The following is a 25,683-nucleotide window of genomic DNA, read 5'->3' on the forward strand; positions in this document are numbered from 1 at the left end:
TCCAGTTGATGTAACTGTAGGTTGCAGCATAAACACTAACATCAAAGGATAGATACAGACACACACCACTACTAAAACAAAAGTACACACACACACACACACACACACACACACACACACACACACACACACACACACACACACACACACACACACACACACACACACACATATATATATATATATATATATAGGAAAACGTGCACATCATGTGACCTGTCAGTTTTAACGTGAGATGATGGAGTGTATGATCTGTGTGACGACATCCAATCGGAGGGACCAAAACAGGACCCAGCCACATGCTTGTTCCACGGAGCTCAGCAGTCATGAAATTGAGCGATGGCCGTGAGTCAAACTGTTGCGTCTGCTCTTCCCCTCCTCCGCCGCGGTGCTCTCATGTTTGGACACCTCAACCGAGACGTCACTGCTTTGGAGACAAAAGCCTGGAGCGCCCCCCGATGGTGAACAGAGGCAACACAGCGCTGACTGACGTATTTCATGTCCTTCTCGGAGGAATTCCTCAAGTGCTGCTGAATTGAAGTTTCTTAAAGTGAATCAAGTGAGGTCAGAGTGGGTGGGGATTAAGAGTTGACCTCTGGATTAACACTGAGAAGCTCTTTTCACAAGTGCTCCTCTTCAGCAGAAAGGGATTTTGAAGAAATGTGAATAGCAGGAAGAAATGAGAAAAGAAAAGGAAAAGTTGAGCTGTTTTTTTTCCTCATGGAGAGGTCACTGGGGGCGTAAGGACAGCCTCTCGTCCCAGGTAGCTGGGATTACTCCACACCAGTCACACTGGTGAAAAAACCTTTCACCTCATGTAAGAACAGATGTTTCACTGACTTCACCTGACTAACAGGAGCAGAGGTCTTTGGCTGAAGTTTATCTACTAGGACAAAGGTTACAATGCTATTTTGGGCACAGATATGTATAGCCCTCACACGGGTGTTTGCAGGGTTCTTTTTTATCAGAAGTCCTTTCACTGACCGAGACACTGGCATGCATCAATTCCAGTCCAGTAAAAAATAGAGAAATAACAACAGTTAGTCATCCTGGAGCGACTCTGAACACAGAAGCCCACTGAGGTTCCTCAGTCATGTTGTGAAGATGTTGTGTCCCTAGCGAGGTGATCCAGTGGGAGGAGGTCCCGGGGCAGACCGAGGACTCTCTGGACAGTTTCTCTCAGTCAACCCATGGCAGTCCCTGAGGATTGGAGTTGGAGGTGGAGCGGAGGTCTGGGCGACTTTACTTCTTATATGCTTGTACTACACTACGTGTACTATACTTGTACGAAAGCATCCAGGTCTACTGCGTCTATAAACGGTAAATAAAGCAGCAGCAGCGGTAGAAGTATCAGGAGTAGCAGAAGAACTAGCAGTGACTAATATTGATAGTAGAGGTGGTAGTAGCAGTTGTAGTGGAAGAGGTGGTCGAGGAAAACATAAGAAACATCAACCAATTGTGTTGTGTTAAAGTTTAGGCAATAGTGGCAGGAGTAGAAGAAGTAATCGTTGTATAGTAGGATTGGTGTAGTCACAGTAGAAGTAGAAGTAGTATGATAATATTGATGAACTACAAGTGGTAGTAGTAGACTGCTTACTAATAATAGATGGGCTTCAAGGTATGAAATACGTGTTAATATTATATTTAATATATTATTATTATTACTATTTATATTAAGTAGATTAACAGAAGTATTGAGGAAGGAGTTGCTTTAATTCTAAAACTCTTCTAACTCGATCTATCGACTGTAAACACGGAAACGCGACACGTGACCTTCGGACTCTGACGTCTTTACGTGAAAAGCGTGCCGGGCAGCTACTGGGCCTGGGACGGTTCTGAAGGTTCAGTAGCGCAGGTGTGGGCTGTGCGTGGACCCGCTGCCCTTCATGACATCCACGTCCACAGACCGTCTGTCCCGAACACAGGGGAAATGAAGCGGCACGTCCTGCTGCTGTGGATGCTGCTCTGCTCCGGCAGGAGCGGGGCCATCGAGCCCATCAGCACCAGCATCGCCGTGGGCATGGCCGCGGCTCTCACCGGCTTGTTGGCCAGTTATCAGAACATCTTCTACTACTTCGCCGAGTGTTGTCGTCCAGAATGGATCGCTCTCAACCGGACTGGTGAGGATGGAGCTAACATGCTAGCCACTCACTTGGCTTCACTATCTGCACGCGCTCGGACAGTGCTCGTCAACTTTTCGTAAACTGTTTATCAGGGGGGAAAAAGCGAAAATGGCGCTTCTCGTCAACTCCAACTACTTTATAATGTTATTCCGCCACTGTACAAACTCGAATAATTTATTCAGTAGCATTTCCAGCATTGAACACAGTCCTTGAGTTTTCCGTGTACCACATTTTATTCATTTAATAATTTAAAGTACAAATACACACACGCACGTACACAGACACGGCGCACTGATTTGCTAAAATGCTTTTAGTGAAACTGCAAACTTCGTCTTGAACGAACACGTTTGTAGCTAGTACGCATGTGCTAAATATGAACTTCCGGCTGATTTCACGATAGTAAAAAATATTTCGTTTATTCTTTTATTTTAAGAGGACAGTTTGTTTTTGCAAATACAAAAAATACTATCTAATAATCAGATATAGTTGTAGCAGTGTAGTATTTAGCTACTCCAAAAAGTATTTTCAATCCTTCAATGAATAAATAGAATATTTTAATTAGAATTTATTGACAAGCCCACATTTCAGTCACAATTTCATGAAGGATATTCAAATATCTGTGTACTTGCTTTCACCTTTATCCTAGAAAGCAACACAGTGAACCAAGATGAGGTTGAACTGATGAACGGTATTGATCGTTTTTACAGTTCTTGCAGTTTCCGTGACTCTTGCAACCCTCTACAAATAGTGCGTGAAACAGCACCATTTTGGTCACGTGTTGAGGAATTGTTTCTAAAGTAAATGATGACAAATCAAAAGAGCACGTCTCACTGTAACCTGATAAAACCCACACAACAGTGTTGAGTGTGTTGAAATTCACATTTCTAGTTCATCTGATTTTATTAAATACCCATTACAAGTGCTATGCACTGGTAAGGTCTATCTTGACAACACATCACTGGACTTTGATTCAGAACAGTGAAGTTGACCCATGGAAAAGAAAAGAAAAGTGAAGGAAGCATGTGTGTGCGCCAACATCGCAAGAGACATTTGTAACTCTTCTATCACACACTGAAGTTAATTCAGACTTAAAACGTTTAAAATTCCACTGAATGGAATGTTAGGGAGTGTTCATACATTTACTTCTAATTTCAACATCTGTAATGTGTCGTTCTGATTGTTTATAGATTTTCCCTTGAAAGATTATGGTGTTTATTCTTTAATTAATGGAATAATATGAATGTCCCATTTTCTTGTCTCATTTGATGAAAACTCGTCTGATGTATAATTTCAACACTGGCACGTAACAAAATAAAAGTGTTTCACATGTGAAATTAGATGTATTTCTTTCCAATTAATTTATTTATTTTGCACATCCACGCAAATTTTCCAGTTTTTCAGTGCACCTTGCAATAGCCATTTTTGAGTGTAATTTATTGTTTGAAGATGAGTAAAAGCACATGTTTAACTGCTGTATAGCAGTCTGTAATCCTGACAAGTCTGACAACACAAAGCCTTGTTGACAGATAATTTGAGTTTCTGTATTGTTCGTTGATAAACATAATTTCCTCTCTATTAATAAATTCTTATTTTAATGTTACAAAATGAACTGCAACTATATCTTTTCACGAGGGTTGGACCTTGATAAAAAAAAAATATATATATATATATATATATATATATATATATATATATATATATATATAATCAGCATCAAGTTGGAAGTACCTTTTTGATAATTGAACTCTTTGTTGCGTAAATTAATGTAATATGTGTTATTTATATCGTTTAATAATTTTGAAATTAACACATCGAAGCTCCAGCACTAAATTAAAAAACAACTGAGCTTTTGATCAGATTTTGTGAAGCAAGCTGAACCATTGAGTCAAGAGTCCATTGTTTTCTGTCCTGTGGTCACACCATCATGTCCCACCTTCACCCTGTAACTGAGTGGTTGTCTTCCTCTTCTTCAGCTCTCATGTTCATGGTCCAACAAAACTCTCCTCTCCTCGTGAGATGTCTCTCAGATACACTGTCAAATTCAGTCATCGATCAAACATTTCAATGATAAATTCATGAGATGCTTGGTAAATGCACTGCCTTTGTGTCCTTCAAAGGTGTCTGCAACATCCAAAGCATCATCAAAGACCGTTTGAAACGCTTATAAAAATAGGTTTCGAAATGTACTGGCAGACGTTTGAGCATTTGAACGCACCTCGCGCTGTTTTGTCACGTGGTTGTGACGAAGCCGGAAGTTCCCCGTTGTAATGACGCGAGTTAGTCTTGTCCATTCGTCGCTGCTGTTATTTTAAATGTATTTAAACCACTCATGTCGCGGATAAAACGGCGCTTAGCATGAATCTATCGCGCTTAATAGGTGTATTGTCGTGCGTGATAGCAGGTTTCCCGCTGCTGTGTGGAGCCTTTGACCCGCTCACCACCACGGTGGTTGTGGGCATCAGCGCCACTTTGGGACGCACCATCTACAATTACTTTCTCGAGAGCTGTGATCCGAAATGGATAAACCTGAACACGACAGGTGGGCGGAGTGTTTTAACACCGAGCTTTCGCTGTTTTCGTATTGGGCTCTGTGAACGGACAGCTGTTTCAGGTGCAAGTGGATTAGTAGGGAAACAAAAGTTAGCTTGGCCCCTCATGTGCCGGTCACACTACTGAGATCGCGTTTGAACCCCGCTGCGTTAGTGTTTTGTTCTGCCTCGTGGATTCACAGCAGCAATGTTTTAAGACACAGGAGAGTCAAAGTGTAGCCATGCTTGGGGTGTTATATCAAGATGTCGAGAGTCGCCACTAGACATTGGGGTGATCTGTAGCATGTGGAGGAGTCCTTCTGGTTCAAACATTGTCCGTGATGCTCCTGCAGGTCTCGCTCATGACCTGGAGACAAGACTCTTCGGGCAGCACATCGCGTCCCACCTCATCCTGAGAGCCGTCAGCGGCTTCATGAACAACAAGAACCCCAAGAAGCCGCTGGTCCTGTCGCTGCACGGCTGGACCGGCACCGGCAAGAACTTTGTGAGCGAGCTGATCGCCGAGAACATTTACAGGGAAGGGATGGACAGCAGCTTCGTCCACGTCTTCACGTCGGAGCTGCACTTCCCACACGCCAGCCAGATCGACACCTACAAGGTAAGAGCGGCGGCGGATGCAGGGCGTGGACCTCTCATTCATGGTTCTGTCTGCTCAGACGCAGTTGCAGCAGTGGATCCGCGGCAACGTCAGCAACTGTGCTCAGTCCTTGTTCATATTCGATGAGATGGACAAGATGCACCCGGGTCTGATCGACAGCATCAAGCCCTACCTGGACTACTACGACAAGCTGGACGGAGTCTCCTATGGGAAGGCCATTTTCATCTTCCTCAGGTGAGGAGATGCTTCAGTGAAGTGACCGTGTCACGGGCGTCAACTCACTTGTTGTGTGGTTGCCTTCAGTAACGCTGGTGGAGAGGCCATCATCCAGACCGCTCTGGAGTTCTGGAACGCAGGAAGGAAGCGCGAGGAGATCCAGCTGAAGGACCTGGAGAACTCGCTCTCATTGTCTGTGTTCAACAACAAAAACAGTGAGTGCTTGTCTCAAATGTCCCTTTACAAAACTCAGTTTCTCAGATAATTGGCGTAGAAATTACAAATGAGTGTTGTTGCTCATCGTCGGCCGTTCAAGACCTGGACATTTTACATTAGCGTGCCTAATAGCAGCTACTAAGGTGGTTCACTCGGCATGTGTTGGGTTCACACTGACGTATAAGGGGCTACGTTTTTTGAAAATGATTCAGTACGAGCCCCTTATGAAAACTGAAGTGAATATACATATTACAATATAGTGAATATGACTTTAATATTTAATATAAATATTGATAATAATATTTAATAAAAAACATGTTGTAACGTGTTAAAAAAAGGAGACAAAGTGGCCTGTTTGGAGGTTTCTGCTAATGGGTCAGTGTGACGTGCTGCTGCAGTGGTTAGCCCGAGCGCAGTCATGTGATTGACTGATGCCCTGGAGAAGTGCGGAAGCGTCGGCATCATGCATTTTCACTGACTGCTCTGCTCCTCAGGCGGCTTCTGGCACACCAACTTGATCGACAAGCACCTGGTGGACTTCTTCGTCCCGTTCCTGCCCCTGGAGTTCAGCCACGTGGTCCAGTGCGCCATGGCTGGCATGTCAGCCCGTGGACTCCAGCCGGACCTGGAGGTGGCCAAACAGGTGGCTGGTGAGCTGGTCTACTTCCCCAAGTATGAGAGGATCTACTCCAGCAAAGGCTGCAAGACCATCGACAGCAAGCTGGACTACTACACATGAAGTGGCTCCACATTTTAGAGTGGATCACCAGTGAACACTTTTGCCTGGTCCTCGCGATGCCTCATGAACCTGGAGTTTTCCTTTTAAAAACAGCTTTTAGAAGTTTTACCTGCCGACCTCATGAATCGTGGCCTTACTACATTGACGTCAACCTCACTACGTCTTAAACCAGTGAACCAGCAGTCAAATGGAACTGTGTCCGCCATCACCTTTTTATGTCACGTGATGTGTTTACTGTCACATCAGACTCTGCAGGAGTCAACTTCCATCTCATCAGAAGACGGCATCTCACAGGGTGGAGGTTTCTGGTGGCTTGAGGGGAGAGAACTTCATGTGTGTGTTCACCCTGCATTTTGAATGTAGTGACTTAAACTGAGTCCTACAGCGCCCCTGTGCAGTACAGCACATGTATGCTTACGTTGAGTTCAAGTGGAGCTCTTGTACAGTTGATTTTTTTAAAATTAATAACTACATCATGAAACTGCCCACCTTTTTTTATGTGAATTCATGTATTGAAAATCAAAAATTCTTTCTTTGGTCTTTGAAATTACATTCATGACTAAACCCCATTTCCCTGACTGTGTAAACGTTTTTCTGTGAACTCAAATAGAAGTCGTCTTTAAAACACGGTTCCCAAAAATATCATTTCTGAAAGCGACATCTTTGAGCTTGATAAGTTAAATATGTGGCTTTTCAATTGGAGTTGACCTGGACAATTCTGTGAAAGAGTAAGAGGCTGGAAAATGCATCGCATCATGGTCCAGCCAGAATGAATCTGGGTGGTTATAGTTTCATGGCCACATGGGGATGCTGTTCTTCACAGGCACTACTTTCAAAATGCATTTTAAAACTTGCACTAATCTGGGGTCTTGTTCCAGATATTTTTTCTTGACTTGAAGATTTTCAGCATCATTAATTAAACAGTTGTCAAAAGTCAGAGTCTGTGGTACACATGATTTCCTGGCTCAGAGGCACGTGGAAGTTCATCGTGGATCCTCTTTGCTCCAGAAACACAAAGATGTCAGAGGGTCGGATTTCCACACATGGTGCTGGAAAATCATGCAGCCCGAGAAAACAGACAGTTTCATTGGCCTAACTCTTTAGTGCAATAAAAAGTAAATTTGGATTCCAGTTTTGAAATGTTGCAGTTGCCCAACAGTCGCAAAGTGCATGTGGGATGATGCAAACTGCTGGAAGACCAAGTTCCTCCCAACTATTGACAGACTGATATCACCTTTAGAAATAGACTGATTGCAGGAGGCTACTTTGACAGGAGAACAAACCAATTGTCCTCATGTCCATGAGATCACTGTTATGTTTTTTTGTTTAATAACATGGTATACTTCACTGGATGCAGCCATTTTTAAAAGTTAGCATCAACGTGATGAAGAACAAGATGGGTTTCGCTGGCTCTCACACGTGTCTTTTAGTGTGTAACTCTTAAGGACGTTGGTCAGCGCAACATGTGTTTATATGATTAAAAAGTTGTTTAAAAACAGGTCCCAGATTGGCATTATTTCACCCTCAGTCCAGTCAGCTGACTTGGGTCTGATGTCACATCAATTTTATTCATATCAAACTTTACACAGCCATGATTCTTCAGAGGCGCCGTCTGCAGACGTCTCCTCCACTCCGTGAACAAAAAAACAAAAGTGATCCAGGCACAGTCTTATCAAGTCAGTGGTCTTATACCAGGAGCACGGCGTTGATGCAGCCATCGTTCTCTGGGTTATTCGTCACCTGAGCGTATTTACCTGGAAGAGAAAGTGATGATGGAGTGAGTAGCTGCAGTGGTCAGTGGAGGGGCGTATGATCATCGCACTCACAGTACTGGCTGATTAAAGCGGCATCTAACGTCAGATTCCACGGAATATCAACTCAGACTCATGTTTACATCACAGTGAAGGACACTAGTATTGAAAACCAATGACTATTTAGTCGTGGATAACCACTTAATAGGGCTGAGCAGGTGAACAGTGGAACTTGAAGATCAACAGTAGCTCACATAGACTAACTAGTCTGACACCCCCGTGGTTAGGAGGATCAAGTACCTAGGCTCAACTGTCAACAGGGTGATGGAGAGTGTTAGAAAGAGGTGAAGAAGCAGGTGCATGCAGGATGGAATCATTGGGGAAAAGTGTCAGGTGTGACGTGTGACAAAAGGCTGTTGGCAAGGATGAAAGGGAAAGTGTCCAAAAGGGTGGTGAGGCCAGCAATGTTGTTTGGTTTGGAAACAGTGGCACTGAGGAACAGACAGGAGGCAGAGCTGGAGGTAGCAGAGATGAAGATGCTGAGCTTCTCTCTGGGAGTGAGCAGAAGCAGTAGATCAGAGGGACAGCACATGTGGCCAGGTGTTTTGGAGACAAAGTCAGAGAGGCTAGATGGAGATGGTTTGGACATGTACAGAGGAGAGAGAGAGACAGTACATTGGTAGGAAGATGTTGAGGTTGGAACTGCCAGGCAGAAGGTGGAGAGGAAGGCCAAAGAGGAGATTTATGGAGGTGGTGAAGGAGGACATGAGGTTTGTAGGTTTGAGAGAAGAGGAAGCAGAGGACAGGGGGAGATGGAGGACGATGATCCGTTGTGGCCACCCCTGAAGGGAGGGAGGGAGGTGAAGAAGGAGGAAGAAGATGAAGGAGGAGGAGGAAAAGGAAGAAGAAGAAGAACAGCAGAATATAAGACCATTTCACAGTGACGTCCTGTTGACATTACACCGGTAACTAAAGGATGGAAACAGAACTCTGAGACGTAACTTCAGCCTTTCTGATGCCCTGAAGAATTACTGAAGATACTTGAGAGCTTTCTTTCATCACAGTTGCTTCTAATTGCTGCTCTCTTTGAGCAACTCACCCCAGATGACCTTTCCTCCCTGTGTGACCAGTCCCAGCTCGCTGACGTTGACCTCTATGACTGTTCCTTTGGTGATGACACCCAGCGTCGTGTAGAGCGGCGATGACGGGTTCTTCTTCACTCCCAGGATGGGAAGGCAGAACGTGGCCTTCAGCTCTGGATGTGTGACGTGAGCCTTCTTGAACCGTAGGCCCTTGAATCACAGCAGAGGATTTAGAAACACGTCGGAGCAGATTTGTTCACACTCCTCTCACCATGGGTCTGATGAAACGCTCATATTTTGGAGGTTTACGTGTGAAGCCGTCGCCGACAAAGCAGACTTTGGTGACCATCCTCTTCCATGCCTTCTTCTGTCTTTTCCCAGTCTTGACCACCTTGAAGACTTCTGTCTCTCCCTGCGCTCGCACTTTCGGCAACGGAACTTCCCATTTCCCCTGAAGGCAGCATGTCGTGAGTACAAACAGCAACAGCCGACTTGTTGAACGCCAGCAGCACTTACTGCCTTCTCCTTCCTCTTCTGTTTGATCATGTTGGAGAGGACTTTAGCTCGAGACTGACCCTCTCGGTCCAGCAGGTACGCAGGAACAGCTCCCTCTGGCGTCTTGTCGTCGTTCTTCTGTTTGGTCTTTCTCTGTTCGTGCATTTTGATGCTGCAGAGATTCAACACAAGTGTCACCTGTAGAGTCAAATGTACTGGCTCCTTTCATACTCACGTCTTCTTCATCTGGATCTTCTCTGCATGTCTCTGTTTGTGGTAAAGTTTGGCCTTCAGCCCGATTAACTTCTTGGCTTTGTGAGAGCGCTCGTGAGCTTCACGGCTCTCCTTCTTCCTCTTCTTCTCATGGTGGTCCAGGCGGTACCCATGGCGCTTGCGGTGTAACTCAATGTGCTCGTTCTGGGGCTGAGAGTGAAGTTTTTTTTGCAACAATTAGGCTTGACTCGGTTGGAGAGCTTTATTTTATCTGATCTTGACGATGGAATACTTCAAATTTAGACACTTTCATGTTCTTCTGGCATGTTGCATGTCTTCATCATTTACTAGTTGCACATGAACATTTACCAACTGCACAGACCTCATGATGACATATCACAAAATCGAAACCTAGTATATTCTTGCAACGTTGGATCATTTTTTCGTGAATTACGACGCACGGTTAAAAGTAAACAGGTAGACTTGAAACACAAAACGCGTTTGTTTTGTCGTCAGCTGTCAACAAACTGGCTTACTTCACGATGACAACACAACAACCATTCGCTGTGAAACTGTATACAAGGACTTCCACGTAGAAACGCACCATATGGCAGCATCTAAGCTTTCAAACACTGGAAAGCGACTTTTTACAGGACTGTAGCGGCGCCACATGTCACCAAAGCTAATGCTAACACAGCGTGCTAACACACAAAACTTAAACATTTACAGAATGACTGGAGAAGTATAGTACCCTTACCATTTTGTGTTTCAAGTGTTAGATATTACAACGAAAACGAAGGGCACAGATGTTAAGGTTGAGGGTATTTCAGGCGTTTTTCTTCAGGCTCGGGTCGTCTCGATGTTGTTTTCCCGGAGCCAGCGCTTAGAGGAAGTTACGTAGGTATGACGAAGCCCCATGTCCGTCAGCGTTAGTGTTAACCGGCCTCATTAGAAATGTATCCAATTCCGAAGACACTTTGTATTGCAAAAAGTTCTGATCTCACATGCTGTACATGCTGTATGTTAAAGTCAAACCATGTGGGCCAAGTTAAAGTTGTAATGTGTGATAATACTCACAGCGGAACTATTTGTTTTGTTGCTCGGGACTCGTTTCAGTGTTGCGCCAGAGCGTGCGTGACAGTTGAGTGGGAGAAGCCGCTTTAGAGGACACTTGTACACGTTAAAATGTCATGCTTGTCTTGATGAAAATGTTTAGTCCGGGATGTTGTTTGCCTCTCCCAGGACACGGAGGACGGTGTCAGTTGATGCCGAGTCACTGACAGCAAACGTCAAAATGGTCTGGGTAAGATCTCTTTTATCATGATGCCAACTGGATAAGAACAATGTTTGTCCGCATTATACTCTTTATAGCGTGCCACTACATCTACATGTCATCAGGTGCTCATAAACATACAGTCGTTACTCTGCGTACGTTTATGACTAAATTGTTCTATGAGCATTTCGAAATCACTCACGCTGTTTTTCTGCAAATCTAAAATAGCACTGTGACGACGGTTCGATTGCCTTCACAGGGCAGGAGTTTCTGTGTTGTGGGGCTGCAGAGCTGCAGGTGGAGAGTTCAGGTGCTCACAAAAAGAAGCCACAGCTTTCTTCAAGGTAATTGCATTTGTTCAACTAAACACGTGCCCATGTAGAGGTCACTTGTCACTGTCAGAGCTGGATGTTGTTGCATGACAAGAACAGAATATTACGGGCTTAACATGAATCCAGAGTGCCACAACTAGTCTGATCCCCGGATCAATAAGTTAGTCCAAGTCCAAGACATCAAGTACAAATCATCCAGAACAAAGTCCAGATATGACTCTTGAGTTCTGTGGTTATAAGCGTCATGCAGACGAGGCGTTCTCGCATTCACTCTGTCTGGTCTTGCTTCACAGATGAAGTCAAATCACCTCGAGCTCTGCTCAGTCCTGACATCTCCAGGTAAGTAGTCATTGTAAAACATCACCTTTTTTCACAATGTCAGATGTTTCATTTAGCTTTTTTCATCCATCCAGTTTACTCCTCTTAAGTCGCAGAGGCAGCACCTGAGGCGAAAACGCCTAAAGTCTCGAAACCTCCCAGTAATTCTGATAGAGTACCAAGGTCTCCAGCATGTCCTTGGTCTTCCCTCGGGCCTCCTCCAGTTCAACACCTCACTAGTTCAGGAGACATCCTAATGTCAGCCACCTCAACTGGCTTCTGAGGCCCCAGTGTGAATCTCTCGTAGATGATGAACTTCTCTATCCAAGTGTGGACAGAGAGCTTTTGACCAGAGGTGAGAGTAGAAATCCACCAGAATTTGGCTCAGCTCTCTCTTCACCGCAACAAACTGATAACTGATACAAACTGAGTCCTCTTGACTGCCAACGCTGTCCTGCTTTCACTAGTAAACAAGACCTCAAGGTCAGTTCCGCCCCTTTCTAAATGACATGGTTGCCATTTAGAAAGAGGAGCTGTTCTTCATCCTGGCCTATAATTATACTATTATTATTCATGTTAATATTCGCCATGTGTGTTTGGCTTCCGGTGTTAGTGATGGAGACCGTGTGACCTGTGATGTACAGTAGTTTGAGTACAAGGATGATTAACCTGAGCGCACAGAGCACACAGTCTGTTTAAGTGTCTCACTACAGTCTTGGACTCTGCAGGATCCGAAACATCGGCATCATGGCTCACATCGACGCCGGGAAGACGACGACAACCGAGAGGATGCTGTATTACTCCGGCTACACACGAGCGCTTGGAGGTGAGGAAACCGAAACATTTTTTTCTGCCTTCACGTCCATCGTCTTTCTGCTTGCGTTCAGATGTGGACGACGGAGACACAGTGACAGATTTCATGGCTCAGGAACGCGAGCGAGGAATCACCATCCAGTCAGCAGCAGTTTCCTTCGATTGGAAGAACCATCGGATCAACTTGATCGACACGCCAGGTGGGAGAGCGGTGCTGTGGAACTCTGTTGTCATGTTGACTATGTTGATATTTGTGTGTGTGCAGGTCATGTCGATTTCACGCTGGAGGTGGAGCGAGCTTTGCGGGTTCTTGACGGAGCCGTCGCTGTGTTTGACGCATCAGCTGGTGTCGAGGTGAGAGCTGCCAGTCGTGCAAAGAGTGGAAAGTGACCTCTGTGTTTTCAGCGTAAAGAAAATCCTACATTTTATCAAGATCCATGCTTAACATTTCAGCTGTTGGGGAGCTATTTTTGAGATTTTAAATCCAAAATTAGACTTAAACATTTTCGCCGACTTGTTTTTCCTCTGTCGTCACGGCAACAGGCTCAGACGATGACGGTGTGGAGACAAGCGGAGAAGCACCATGTACCCTGCATCTGTTTCCTGAATAAGATGGACAAACCTGCAGCAAAGTGAGACGACCGTCTGCCAAGATTCTCTCCTCGTCAAACCTGAATTTCTTCTGTGTTTCTTCAGTCTGGGATTTTCCCTCGACAGCATCAAGCAGAAGCTAAAAGCCAATCCAGTTCTGCTGCAGGTACGCATGGCGAAGACTGCTGTGAAATGGTTTTTCAGTAGCTTAATATAATGACCACCTAACGGGTACCTGCTGTACGAACAGTTTTTCTGCACTTGACTTCTCTGTCCATCAGGCGGCGCTAGAGAGGCCTGATGAACTTTATTTTTCGCCATTGGCCAAAACCTTTTTTTAACATGTCAGTTCAAGTTTCCACTTATTTTGAAAACATAAAACTGGTTGTATAATTCAATCAAGGCAGGAAAGCTTTTTAGGCGTAAAAGTTAAGGTTGTTCAATTGTGTAAGAAATATACTTTAGTTGTTGAGAATTGAATTATATTTTTGTAAAATATTTTTTGCGTTTATTCTTTTTCAGGTTCTTTTTCTGCCTGTTTTTTACATTCCAATTTTATTAAAATGAGAGAAAAATAATTAAGTGAATGAAATGTATTTTATTTGTCGGTCTCATTGAAGATAAATTTTAAATTTAGCAAAGAAAAAGGAAGAAGTGAAAAGGTCATGGTGAACTCAGGTGCCCTCAGACATTTGGAGGATGAACGTGTGAAAAGCACCTGTCGTTGCTTTTGCTCGTGGTGTTGATCTTGAGCTGATCATGTGAAAGACAGTGACAGAATATTTGAATTCTCTTCAGTTCCCTGTTGGAAGTGGGCGGAGCTTCTCAGGTGTGGTGGACTTGCTGACCAATGAGAGGTTGAGCTGGCACCAAACAACCGACAGGGATGATGGACGGGTCTTTGAGGTCAAACCAGTGGACCTGTCCGATGACCCGAAGCTTCTGCGGGAAGTCTGTGAGGCCCGAGCGGCCCTGATCGAGCAGGTGAGGTGCACGGGCGACTCTCTCACGGCAGCAGGAAGTTGACAGCTTCTCTCTCAGGTGGCAGATCTGGACGACGAGTTCGCTGACCTGCTGCTGACCGACTACCCCGACAACTTTGACGCCGTCCCAGCTGTGAAGGTCAGTGTTGTGCTAGCATCACCACCGTGTGTGTTGGAGTGTAAAACTGTGCTTGTTTGCAGCTGCAGGAGGCGGTGCGGCGCCTCACACTGGCCAGGAGAGGGGTCCCAGTTCTGTGCGGCAGCTCGCTGAAGAACAAGGGAGTTCAGCCGCTGCTGGACGCCATCGTCGCCTACCTTCCCTCACCGGACGAGAGACGCCACGACCTGGTGTGAGTGCATCAGTAAACTCGCTCATTCAGCACTGAAGAGAAACACACACACACACACACACACACACACACACACACACACACACACACACACACACACTCATAGGACCATAAATCTGTGTATGAGTGTCGTGTCTTGTTGATTTTTTTTTTTTTTTTTTAGGTTGAGTTTGTGCATGATAAACTCTGTCCTTTGTGTTAATCCAGTGCAGGGGTGGCCAACCAGTCAGAGGCTAGGAGCCACGTTGTTTTAGTGTGTTGCTAAAAAGAGCCACATCCTACAAATATGTAAGGCTGTAAGGCTCACCTGAACAGCTGGTCATGTGACTTAACCCTGTGTGTCACAGGTTCCTGCTTCACGTCCGGCATATGTCTCTTGTGCATGTATTTTTAAAATGCATACATTTTAAAATCGGAATATCAAGTGGCGTGGATAGAAATGTGTGCGCCATTTATTTTACTTATATATATTTTTTTACGTGCCTCATGTTACCAATAACATCACCCCAGTCTGTGTGTGTGAGCGATGCTGCAGACTGGACAGTCTCATCTTCGCTCCACTGAATTAAACACGACGACTCCACGGTGATCCACAATGAATAATAGGTGAAACGCATGCCATACGTTTAGTTTAGGGAATGACAAAGTGAAACGTGGAACTAGGTCATGTTAAATCGTGTTGATCGTGGATCTGATGACGGTCTTAGGACCGCGGCTCACATCGGCATTGAACGTGCTCTGAGCCGGGGGGCGGCGGCTTGGAGCACATGCAGCCAGGTTTATTGTTTATGTTCCAAAGATAAACTCATGTCACAATATTTTGATATTTTGTTTGAATAGCTCTTACTTTTTTGTCTCATTTCCTGTATAAACAATCATCTGAATAGAAACTTGACCATTGGCTCATTCTGTAAAGAGCCGCATGAAAGTGGGCAAAGAGCCGCATGCGGCTCGGAAGCCTCAGGTTGGCCAGGCCTGATCCAGTGAGTCCGTGATCATGTGTGTTTAAAGTCTAATAATAATAATTTCTCTGTAGACGCTGGTACAAGGACGACCTGTGTGCACTGGCCTTCAAGGTTCTGCACGACAAACAACGTGGCCCGCTGGTTTTCCTGCGGATCTACTCCGGGACGCTGAAGGCTCAGACAGCAGTCCACAACATAAACCGGAGCAACACGTGAGGAGGAGTCTGTCGTGCCTCCAGTGGAGCAGTCATAATGTTATGGTCTCCTCCAGGGAGAGAGTGAGTCGGCTGTTGGTGCCGTTTGCCGACCAGCACATGGAGATTCCGTCCATAACAGCAGGAAACATCGCGCTCACGGTCGGACTCAAGCAGGTGTGACATCACTCTGTCTTACAACCTCGCTAGCTGGGCACCGCTTTCGCTAGCAGTGGGGGACACTCTGGAAAACCCTGAAGACCCAGCGGTCTGGTCATCTTCCAGACGGTGACGGGCGACACCATCGTTTCCTCCAAAGCATCAGCAGCGGCGGCGGCTCGGCGAGCTCACGCGGACGGCGGGAAGACAAAGAAACGCGGGGAACAGACGGACGTGCTGCTGTCGGGTGTGGAGGTCCCTGAACCGGTTTTCTTCTGCAGCATTGAACCACCGACCCTGTCCAAGCAAGCAGGTCAGTCCACTGACCGCTAGTGGTCAGGTGGTGACATCACTCTGTGTGGGACCGGATCTTATCTCTGGATCTACATTCACTTGAAGATAGTTTATATGTTTGTCCGTGTGTGAGTCCGACTGTGTGAGGAAGTGCAGGGTTGTGTTTGTGAACTTGTACTTCTTCAGTGTTTTGTTTCTCCTCGCTGATGTGTGCATCTTCTGATTATGTTGTGTCCCTCAGACCTGGAGAATGCCCTGAGCTGCCTCCAGAGGGAAGACCCGAGCCTCAAAGTCCGGGTGGACCCTGACTCTGGGCAGGTAGTGACATCACTAAGTCCATGACATCCAGTTCCCTGTGAACACTCACCTCCTCCCTCCCTCCCCAGACAGTCCTATGTGGGATGGGCGAGCTCCACATCGAGATCATCCACGACCGCATCAGGAGAGAGTATGGCATCGAGACTCACCTGGGCCCCCTGCAGGTGGCCTACAGAGAGACGGTCCTCGGCGAGGTCTCCGCCTCAGACACTCTGGACCGGACCATCGGTGACAGACGGCACCTGGTGACAGTGGAGCTGAGCGTCTCACCGGAGTCGTCAGACTGCTGTCACCTGGAAGTGACAGAGGAAACGAGTGCTAAACTGACGGCAGACATGAGAGAAGCGGTGGAGAACGGAGTGCAGAGCTCGTACCTACAAGGTAACGACTATCACTCAGAGCTCACACATTCTGGTTTCCTCCTACAGTCTCCAACCAGTTCAGTGTTCGAACACTGCTGAAGTTCCACTACCTGCTTTAAGTTCAAACCGATCGCCCCCTCAGGTCCAGTTCTGGGTTACCCCCTGCAGGGCGTCCTTACACTCATCCGAAGTGTCACCGTGGAGACAGGAACTTCTCCAGCGATGGTCTCCGCGTGTGTCTCCCGCTGCATGTCGAAGGTAAAATGACAGACTTTGTCTAAAGGTCAGAAGGTCAACATGTTTCTGTTGGGGCCGCTCAGGCACTCAAGCTGGCCGGAGGTCAGGTGCTGGAGCCCCTCATGTCCATGGAGGTGACTGTGGCAGAAGAGCACCTCGGCTCAGTGCTGGGGGACTTGGCTCAGAGGCGAGGGACCATCAGAGATATTCAGAGTCGCCATGACAACAAGGTGCTGGTGGCGACGGTGCCCCTGGCGGAGATGATGGTGAGTCCTGCGTGGAGTTTTGGGGTTTTCCTCGGCCAGTATCTCTTTATAAACGTCGTCATAAGAACGTCTGGAGCGTGAACTCGACAGATCATGTGACCGAAAGTCTTTCCTGGTTCAGGGGTATTCCACCGTCCTGCGGACGTTGACCTCAGGTAACGCAACATTCTCCCTGGAGCTGGACACGTACGAGGCCATGAACTCACACGACCAGAGCACGCTGCTGAAGAGGAAGTCAGGACTGCTCTGACTTCCTGTTCGCTGACTCATCAGAAAACACAGACACACTGAATTGTAAATATTTTTTATTCAAATAAAAAAAAAAAAGATTGATCAAGAAGCACCAACATTCATTCACAATGATTTTTTTAAAAGCACGTAAAGTGAACAACTGCATCTGCTGATATTGAGTAATGTGACCAAAGCTCGGAAACTGAGTTACTGTTGAAGCATCTTTGCAAGTGATTTATGGAAAAGTGCTGTTTTTTTTTAATCTCCTCAAAGTCCTTGGTACTCCTGAGGACAGAAGCTGGAGAACAGAGGCTCCGCCGGGAAACCGCGCCTGCAGAGACCACGTTAATCCTCTTGTTAAATTTAGTTAGTAAAATGTGATTATTCCAACTTCTTAAATATTTACAGCTCATTAAATTACTCACCTTCTAACATCAACAAACAGGCACAAACCAGACATTCTGACCTCATGAAACACAACATTCCATCGATCACTGAACCGTCATGTGACGACTGAGACAAAATGTGGATTTACCAACGGTTTGGTGGGTTTTCTCATTCAGTAAAGAACTACAGTGCCGCGACAGTGTCGCTAATGCTACTGTAGTTGTGGTTAAATCCAATTTGTCGTTGACACCACTGGCTGCAGTAGTTTACTACTCACCGGACCATGCGGCAGCGGTGCAGCGAGAGTCGGGCGTATGCGTCGCCAATGTCTGTTACGCTTTTGTTGCTCCAGAGACGCTCGCCAACAGCACTGGCTCGAGGCCTGAGAAGAGCCACACTTTCAGAATTTCAACAAACACAAATAACATGTCTAAAAAATGGTGGCTCCACGGCAAAGATGCTAGCTAGCAAACAGAAACACACCCAACTGTCATCACACGCTGCGCCTGCACATTCAAGACCAATCATCAGACCAACACACCTGTTCAGTAAACAGACCCTGTTCTAACAAAATAATACACACAAATGGTTTGCTTAGTTGTTGGACGCCTGCATGCTTGCTTATCTGCACACTAGCTAGCACTCTCACGAGGTGTGCATCAAAGCTAGTTCTGGACTGAAGCATCACTTCAAAGTGGGTACCAGAGTCGAGGCGTGAGGTTGGTTCCATCCACGTACTCTCCCCACAGACAGGCTTCTCCTCCGATCACAAGCTTCTTCTGCTCCTCACTTCCTGTTTCAACAAGGACGAAATCCCGTCAGTTCCACTCAACCAGCTTTAAAAATGTGTATTTATAAACACACGTCTGTTCAACAGGCTTACACACACACACACACACACACACACGACCCGGACCAGTTTCTCCCCCTTCCTCCCTCCCGCAGCTGTATAGGATCAAAATCATGCAGGCACCAACCCTGGAAGTCCTGCGGGTCGGCCTTGTAATGGCCTTGCCAGTCCTGGCCGTAGGAGATACGGTTCAGGTACCAGGGGGTGGAGAGCAGGGTCTGGTACCCTGATGCCGTGACTCTAGCCATCTCACTCTGGTACTGCTGCTGGGTTCCCTTCCACACGTGGATTACTGTATCTGGGTTCAGCTACACAGCACACACACACACACACACACAACAATGTCAGCATCCAACACTGGATTTACCAGTTGTGAAGCGATGACGACCGAAACCGCCTACTTGTTAGTCCCCACCCCACGCAGTGTGACTGTAAGCCTGTTGAACAAATCCACATCCCAACTGACCATCGAAGCTGAGCGGCTCGACCTTGTAGTACTTCTGCCAGTCCTGACCGTAGCTAATGTAATCGAGGTACCACGGAGCAGAGAGAATGGTGGTGAAGCCAGCCGCCGTCACTTTGTTCAGCTCCTCATTTACCCCGTTGCCCATCCACACGTGCACGACCGTGTCAGGCTTCAGCTGGAACAGTTGACGCCAGGGTTAGATGTCAGTCTGCGTGTGGAGAATACCTGTCCCAACGTGGCCGCAAACGCTGCATCAAAAGGGTTTGCTTCCTGAAGTGCTGACAGTCAAGTCTGTAACAAGCTAACTCTCGGCGACCAGGGTTCTCGGTCAAGTCGGGACAGGTTTTCTCTGAAACACTTGCAGTCAGGCGAGGAGGAAACAAGGTGAGCTTGTGATCAAAGTTAAAGATTGACACCTTTTATGCTAGCCGACTTGTTGACCCATTGATAGGTGCAAAGGTCCAGAGGATTGGCAAGATCTGTCCTCAAGACAGGTAGATGAAGAAGAGGCAGACGTTTCGTGACTCATACATTACCGATACCTTCACTCCGTTGTCAAAGACCTCCTGCCAGATCATGTAGCCTTTCTTGGTCGCAGTGACGATTTCCAAAAGTCTGAGTCAAACAACATCAAACATCAGTTCTCTGGCTATTTTCTTTGATAAACGCTTCGGCAGCTAAAAGTGGACCTCACTTTTGGATGTAGAAGGACTCCAGTTTGCTGTAGTCCTTCCCAAAGCCCTGCTGCTCCATGAACTTCTGGATGTCGGGGTTGGACTTCCTGCGGAAGAAAAGCAAGTTGGGTAAAAGGGGGGGGTAGGCCTGAGAGATGGGGAATCAAGACGTGTCAAGAGCTCATGGTGGACAGACAGGGGCTGAGAGGAGGCAAGTGATGTGAGGGGTTCCAGTAGGCCATTGAGATCTTGATGGAAGGGACGAGTGATGGTTGAGGGAGGATGGATGACAAACCAATTGATGGAGTAGAAAGGGAGGGATAGAGTAGTAGTCAAAGTTGAAATGCTGTTCCGACACTACAGAACATACCAGCAGGTGAAGTCCACCTCGTCACCTCCCAGGTGCACGTACGCGTCCGGGAACACGGTGCTGATCTCCGCGAAGAACTGACTCATGAAATCGTAAGTGCTGTTCAAGATAGGGTTCACAGGTCCAAAGCTTCCAGACGGTGCAGACCCAGAGTAGCACGGTGTGAGAAGGTTCGTCTGACCTGAAGGTTCCAGTGGTTCCATGAGAAGAGAGTTATCTATCGTCCCTTCTTAAATGACTTACCTTTCCCCCAAGACTGAGTGTGACCCGGCGTGTCGAATTCCGGAACCACACGGATTCCCCTGGTACGTGCGAACTCGATCACCATCTTCACGTCGGCAGGTGTGTACACGTGTGTGTACGGCTGGTAGGCACCCTGCAGGAGGACGGCTCCATCAGTGACTGAGCTGTGACTCCAACCCTGTCAGACTTGGCTTGAGAACAACGCTCGGGTGGTGGTTCTCTACTGGCGGAGGTGCGTCTCCTGGGTTTGCCCCGGGGCCTCCTCCTCCTCACAAGATAAGCAACAGAGGAACTCTCTACTCTAAGTCTCTCATGGTTGACCAAGTACCTCTCTCTTTCGAGTTCTCTTCTTCACTTCCCCACAGCACCAGTGTGACTCACTCCACAATAAAAGTCTAAACTGACCTTCTTGCTGAGTTGTGGGAACGTGCGGCTCATATAGGGGAAGGAGGGATCGTCCACGATGTGCCAGTGGAAGACGTTGAATTTATTCATGGCCATTAACTCCTGTCAACACACCAAGACCAGGATAAACACAAATGCAGGTCATCCCAGGGAGTGACGACGGCTCTACGCACCAGATTGGCTAAGATCACTTTGGTGGACAGGTAGTGTCGCGACGTGTCCAGCAGGATGCCGCGATGTGGGAATCTAGGGAAGTCGCTAATTTTTGCAGAATTGATGGTTTTCTGAAGGAGAAAGCGAAGAGGGTAAATCAGAAAATTGTGCTGCTCTTGTCAGATTGCAGCTGACTCACAGCGCCAAAGTCATCTTCGTACACCAGCTGGCTGAACGTCTCCAGACCTGGGATTTGGTTAAGAAGACAAGAAAGGATTGGTTTTAAATCACCACCAGCGCCTGCAAGATGCGGCTTTGCTGCTGTCATGGCAACGGTGTCAAAGTACAGTAGCCCCCCATTACTTGCTCTCGAGCAGCGATTCTTAACCATAGGGTTGGGTCACGAGCGCCTCCTAGAGGGCCGCTAAAAGTGTTTTGTTTTACACCTTTGGTTCATCAGTACAATCTGTTCATGAAAGCACCTGTTGAAGCAGTTTTGAAAATTAATTGACATTTTATGGCGAGACTGTTATTTACACTTCACTTAGTTTAAATAAAATATTATTTTTATTTTATGATATTTAGACATGGTTTTATTATATTTATTTTATTCAGAATTTTAGTCAGTTTTCCAATTTTCTCAACAGTTTGCGTCAAGTATATATTTTAATTTTTTTCTTTAGTAAATTTGATGAATATGACTTGCACCTGCTTCTGTTGCTGCTTGGACTTGCACTGATCACATGGTTTCATGTCATTTCACAAGGTTTTGGTTTGTTTATGTGTAAGTAGATTAAATATGGTTATTGATATTGAAATTAAGAGTCATGAATCAGTTTTATTGAATGGGCCCTGGGTCCCTTTGTTCAGGGAAAGGTGGGCCCTGAGATCAAAAAGGTTAAGAACCCCTGCTCTAGAGTTTATCATGACTAGAGGGAACTTCGAATTTGGGTGATTCAGAATGGACAATGTCTCTCGAATATTGTTCTGGATGCAGAGATGAACGTACCGCGCAGAGCTCCCCAGACGTTGGCCGCTTTGAGCAGTGCAGTCGGCTGATCTACTGTCAGCTCATCTGTGGAGACAAAAATCACGTCAGGTGACTCAAGATTATCGGCAGGTTGGACTGTCTATGAGTGACGGGTGGATGAAGCCTCATGAAACACAAGATGGCACTGCTGTAAAATGCTTGGACTAGAACAACTCATTCCATGAAACCTCACATCATATCTAAACCAAGAGTGCCATCTAGTAGCCATCCAATATTAGAACAGTGACATCAATTTCTCGTTCATCATTGTGAACTGGGGCCAAATCCAAACCATGTGACGGTGACGAAGAAATTGGGTGTCGATGAAAAGGAATTTGATGAAAGACAAGAAAGCGGATGCGGTTTGTCTCTTGTATCATGAGATGTGAATGTGTTTTGAACATCAGTGCAGTGAAGCTTTGTGCTAAAATCAGCCTCCCAGAGTTCAAACAAGGACTGACATCATGTTGTCTTTGGAATAAGTTCCTGCAAAAGAAGTGCCTCATTCACTGTTCAACAAACAAACAATTTGTTCAGCCTGCAACTGTATTTAACACTTTGGCTTCTTAAATGGCTTTGTATGACACAGCTAAAACAAGGACTCTTATTTTGCTGTGACAATATCACATTCATTTTTCATGCAATGGGACTTTAAAAATATTTGAATGTGAAACCAAAATCTGAGTTGAAACTTCTCATATTCTCTCATTTATAGTGCCATCAGAAGTGGCTAGCAATAGGTTCATAAGACCTGAGATGACCAGCTTCCACGTCTCTGAGAGTCTTGGGTTGATGCATAAATAGACTGTGATCTCTTGTTCCTGTTCTTTCACTCCAACTCCACCATTGTTTGTTTTCACATTTCTTCCTGTGGATCGTTAATTTCTAGTTCAACCATTTCGTCAAACTGTCAGAGCTAAACTCACTCTGGGATTTAATCCAAGTAGGTAAAATAAATAAGCGAGTTCTGCGCATTTGTAACGTATATAAAGTGAAAGTCGTCCCTCCTTCGTCACTTTTACTTTGCAGATTGCAACACCGAATTTCTCCTAATCTATGATCACACGCAACATGAGGAAGTGGACTCACATGACTCGTCAGAAGTGACGCCTGGGAAGCCGTCACACTCGGCATCAGCCGACGTGATCAGTACCTGCAGCTGCGTCAGCTCAGCGGAGCGCGCGCGCGACTCTGCACTCCTGACGCCAGTGAAGATGTAGTCGAAGTATCTGCAGGAGGGAGAAGAGACCTTTCCATCTGGCCCTGAACGCAACACGTTTGAAAACACCGAGGATCTCATCAACCGAGAGGAGAGGAAACGTCACCTCCTGTAGGCGCTCTGGAGGAGGCTGCAGCCCGGACCTGCAGACGAGCCGACGGCGTCGACTATCTGGAATCGACTGGACGCGATGTTGAATGAAACATCTGAGAGCTCCACTGTCTGCGGAAGAGGCCACAGGGACCCGAATTTGGAAGTTCCGGATGGAGACCGAACATCCTCGTCCAAGTGGTTGAAACGGGCCGCATTGGTAGAAGACAAGTATAACAGATACAGAAAGAGAGAGTACGGGAGAGCCATGTGTAGCTCAGAAGATCACGAGAGGAACTTCACCGGAGCAGGAGAAGATCCACCGAGGGGGCGGGGCCTGGACGCGGAAGTACCGCCCTTTAAAGGCGACCTCGCTTCAGTGAAAGTCCTGCGACTCTAATCTCAACTATTTTACATCATTTGTTTTCCTTCTCACTTCAGTCTCTTCCTTCCTCCCTTTCCCGTCGGTCATTTTAGTTCCACACTGCTACCCACCGATCTGACTGTGGGCTCGACCATTGGCTGCACTGACTCCCGCATGGCCTCATTCCAGTGATGAACTTCTGAAGTCTGCCCTTTCTTATACCACTGCTAATGCTGACCACTGCACACGACACTGACCAGAGAGCGCGTCACCACCTAAAATACTTCTAAACGGTTAAGGGTGTGTTTCTCAACTCGTCCACTAGATGTCTCTATCATCGCACGTATGAAACTATTCGACATCTGCGTCTGTTCTTCACGCGAGTTTCCCATAATTTCAATTATACTTTATATTATACTTCACACTATACTGAGATTGAAAAAGCATAACATTAGTGAGAACTTTTTAAAAGTATTATGAAGTGCTCAGTCTTTAAATTGCACTCTCCATTATTTAGTTTATTTAAATCTATAATTAAAAAAACAAATGTGAAATAAAATTAAGGGAATATGTGTGTAATATCAGTGGTCATTGCTGTTTTGAATTACATTTGATAAACTAAGACGAAAAGAGAAGCAGGAAACTGCACTCGTCTTTGGTGAATGACAGATGTATTTAACAGTGATGCTGTCTGGATGGACTTCAGTGACGCAACAGCCGGACCATGGTGATGTCATCAGAATTGTGGTCAGAGGGAAGCAGAAACAGCACAACAACAATCGCATCATGTCCTCCAGGGTCCAATGAGTTGAGCACAGTCGCCGCAGGAGTGACTCACTTCCACAGATAAAATTGGACTTCCTGCTCTGACCACAGGCCACAATGTCTTTATAATCCTGGCGGACTTACCGAACGTCTGCACTTTGTTGTGACTCACGACTACCTTCTCCACACTGCACTCTAGTTCACAGCTGCAGTGTTTGATCAATGAATAACGATATGGAGCCGTATTTGTGTCTCAATATTGACATACCTCAAAGTGTCTGGCACATGGTTCTACCTACATTTCACTGTGATACTAGGAATCACACTTCTCCCAAGGAGTTTTGCCCCAGCAAATGGGGCTGTAGAGGCATTGATGTGTCAGATTTTGAAGAGAAAGAACACAAAAGCAGAGTGCAGTGGACATCCTTACCAGTCCTCCTTAAGGTCCTACCTTAAAAGGCAGAGTCCTACTCAAATGACACTGGGAGCACTGAGATTAAAGTCACATGAGCTGCTGAAGTGCTGGGGAGAACGCATCAACATTACTTTAAAGTGTAGTTATGTAGACAGATGTGATTTCGTTTTTCATTTCTAAGTTTTAATCCAAAGGATTCATAGCTTTTTAGCGCAACGTGATCAAACTTTGACAGACACATGAAGGGTCGATGGGTGCATTTTGTTTATTCCCTTTCTTTTTATTGTCTTTCAGCTATGAAAGAATAAAAGGTTGAAGGCTTCATTTACAAATGGAGCTGTTATATTAGTAGAATAAAAGACTATCATAATTTAATATAATCTCTCGCTTCATCACGTAAACATTCTTCCCAATGTCAGTTCATCTAAGATGCTAGCGATGCTTATTGCCAGCAACAAACGTGACAAAACTGTCCCTAGTGCTGTGAGGACTCTCTAGACAAACCACATTTTATAAACAATATTATAGTAATAACTACAAAAAGACTCGTTTCATGAGTTATTATGGTCTCTTACAATGCTAGT

At 45.9% G+C, this 25,683-nt stretch overlaps 4 protein-coding genes across 7 annotated transcripts; 2 read left to right on the top strand and 2 right to left on the bottom strand.

The window, feature by feature from the left end:
- Positions 1-1,786: 1,786 nt before the first annotated feature.
- Positions 1,787-7,901, top strand: tor1 (torsin family 1). 2 transcript variants are annotated; one of them, XM_053869463.1, is made up of 5 exons: positions 1,787-2,120; positions 5,005-5,270; positions 5,329-5,504; positions 5,574-5,701; positions 6,197-7,901. In XM_053869463.1, exons 1-5 carry the CDS (start codon positions 1,931-1,933, stop codon positions 6,439-6,441), a joined length of 1,005 nt encoding a protein of 334 aa, XP_053725438.1. In that variant the 5' UTR covers positions 1,787-1,930; the 3' UTR covers positions 6,442-7,901. The 2 variants fall into 2 exon arrangements, with proteins under 2 accessions (XP_053725438.1, XP_053725439.1); XM_053869464.1 differs by lacking the exon at positions 1,787-2,120 and adding an exon at positions 4,331-4,662 and having other exon boundaries at positions 6,197-7,900.
- Positions 7,902-7,988: 87 nt separating this feature from the next.
- nsa2 (NSA2 ribosome biogenesis homolog (S. cerevisiae)) lies at positions 7,989-10,894 on the bottom strand. Its single transcript, XM_053869465.1, has 6 exons — positions 10,740-10,894; positions 10,005-10,192; positions 9,791-9,941; positions 9,546-9,725; positions 9,292-9,484; positions 7,989-8,195 (listed from the first exon to the last, which is right to left on the bottom strand). Exons 1-6 carry the CDS (start codon positions 10,740-10,742, stop codon positions 8,128-8,130), a joined length of 783 nt encoding a protein of 260 aa, XP_053725440.1. The 5' UTR covers positions 10,743-10,894; the 3' UTR covers positions 7,989-8,127.
- A 184-nt stretch (positions 10,895-11,078) lies between these two features.
- gfm2 (GTP dependent ribosome recycling factor mitochondrial 2) lies at positions 11,079-17,822 on the top strand. Its single transcript, XM_053869459.1, has 19 exons — positions 11,079-11,285; positions 11,515-11,599; positions 11,881-11,926; positions 12,634-12,731; positions 12,793-12,918; positions 12,984-13,072; positions 13,262-13,350; positions 13,415-13,475; positions 14,108-14,293; positions 14,351-14,431; positions 14,494-14,642; positions 15,679-15,819; positions 15,879-15,978; positions 16,087-16,273; positions 16,496-16,572; positions 16,641-16,953; positions 17,077-17,192; positions 17,255-17,437; positions 17,559-17,822. The coding sequence occupies exons 1-19, from the start codon at positions 11,205-11,207 to the stop codon at positions 17,685-17,687; spliced, it is 2,337 nt and encodes a 778-aa protein (XP_053725434.1). The 5' UTR covers positions 11,079-11,204; the 3' UTR covers positions 17,688-17,822.
- Positions 17,730-24,050, bottom strand: hexb (hexosaminidase B (beta polypeptide)). Of its 3 annotated transcripts, none has more exons than XM_053869460.1 (14): positions 23,572-24,050; positions 23,336-23,475; positions 22,226-22,291; positions 21,416-21,462; positions 21,237-21,347; positions 21,064-21,165; positions 20,659-20,791; positions 20,416-20,596; positions 20,066-20,152; positions 19,914-19,986; positions 19,033-19,213; positions 18,758-18,848; positions 18,333-18,437; positions 17,730-17,999 (listed from the first exon to the last, which is right to left on the bottom strand). In XM_053869460.1, the coding sequence occupies exons 1-14, from the start codon at positions 23,823-23,825 to the stop codon at positions 17,936-17,938; spliced, it is 1,635 nt and encodes a 544-aa protein (XP_053725435.1). In that variant the 5' UTR covers positions 23,826-24,050; the 3' UTR covers positions 17,730-17,935. The 3 variants fall into 3 exon arrangements, with proteins under 3 accessions (XP_053725435.1, XP_053725436.1, XP_053725437.1); XM_053869461.1 differs by lacking the exon at positions 19,033-19,213 and adding an exon at positions 19,372-19,546 and having other exon boundaries at positions 23,572-24,033; XM_053869462.1 differs by lacking the exons at positions 17,730-17,999; positions 18,333-18,437; positions 18,758-18,848 and adding an exon at positions 19,307-19,546 and having other exon boundaries at positions 19,120-19,213; positions 23,572-24,044.
- Positions 24,051-25,683: the final 1,633 nt, after the last annotated feature.

This window comes from Synchiropus splendidus, chromosome 1 (genome assembly GCF_027744825.2).
Source record: "Synchiropus splendidus isolate RoL2022-P1 chromosome 1, RoL_Sspl_1.0, whole genome shotgun sequence".
In the NCBI taxonomy this organism is placed as follows: domain Eukaryota; kingdom Metazoa; phylum Chordata; class Actinopteri; order Syngnathiformes; family Callionymidae; genus Synchiropus; species Synchiropus splendidus.

Excerpts from the sequence above, each read along its gene's own strand:
- hexb (XM_053869460.1), bottom strand. The coding sequence starts at position 23,825 with ATGGCTCTCCCGTACTCTCTCTTTCTGTATCTGTTATACTTGTCTTCT. Across the intron at positions 20,153-20,415 it reads GAGGTGGACTTCACCTGCTG|GAAGTCCAACCCCGACATCC; the intron begins GTATGTTCTGTA and ends TTTCTTCCGCAG. Across the intron at positions 18,849-19,032 it reads CGACCCGCAGGACTTCCAGG|GAAGTGAGGAGCAGAAGAAG; the intron begins GTTGGTGCCTGC and ends TTGTTGAAACAG.
- tor1 (XM_053869463.1), top strand. The coding sequence starts at position 1,931 with ATGAAGCGGCACGTCCTGCTGCTGTGGATGCTGCTCTGCTCCGGCAGG. Across the intron at positions 2,121-5,004 it reads GATCGCTCTCAACCGGACTG|GTCTCGCTCATGACCTGGAG; the intron begins GTGAGGATGGAG and ends ATGCTCCTGCAG. Across the intron at positions 5,702-6,196 it reads TGTGTTCAACAACAAAAACA|GCGGCTTCTGGCACACCAAC; the intron begins GTGAGTGCTTGT and ends TCTGCTCCTCAG.
- nsa2 (XM_053869465.1), bottom strand. Across the intron at positions 9,726-9,790 it reads AGAAGAGGAAGGAGAAGGCA|GGGAAATGGGAAGTTCCGTT; the intron begins GTAAGTGCTGCT and ends TGCTGCCTTCAG. Across the intron at positions 8,196-9,291 it reads GGGAGGAAAGGTCATCTGGG|GTAAATACGCTCAGGTGACG; the intron begins GTGAGTTGCTCA and ends TTTCTCTTCCAG.
- gfm2 (XM_053869459.1), top strand. The coding sequence starts at position 11,205 with ATGTTGTTTGCCTCTCCCAGGACACGGAGGACGGTGTCAGTTGATGCC. Across the intron at positions 14,294-14,350 it reads GAGCGGCCCTGATCGAGCAG|GTGGCAGATCTGGACGACGA; the intron begins GTGAGGTGCACG and ends CTTCTCTCTCAG. Across the intron at positions 16,573-16,640 it reads TGGACCCTGACTCTGGGCAG|ACAGTCCTATGTGGGATGGG; the intron begins GTAGTGACATCA and ends CTCCCTCCCCAG.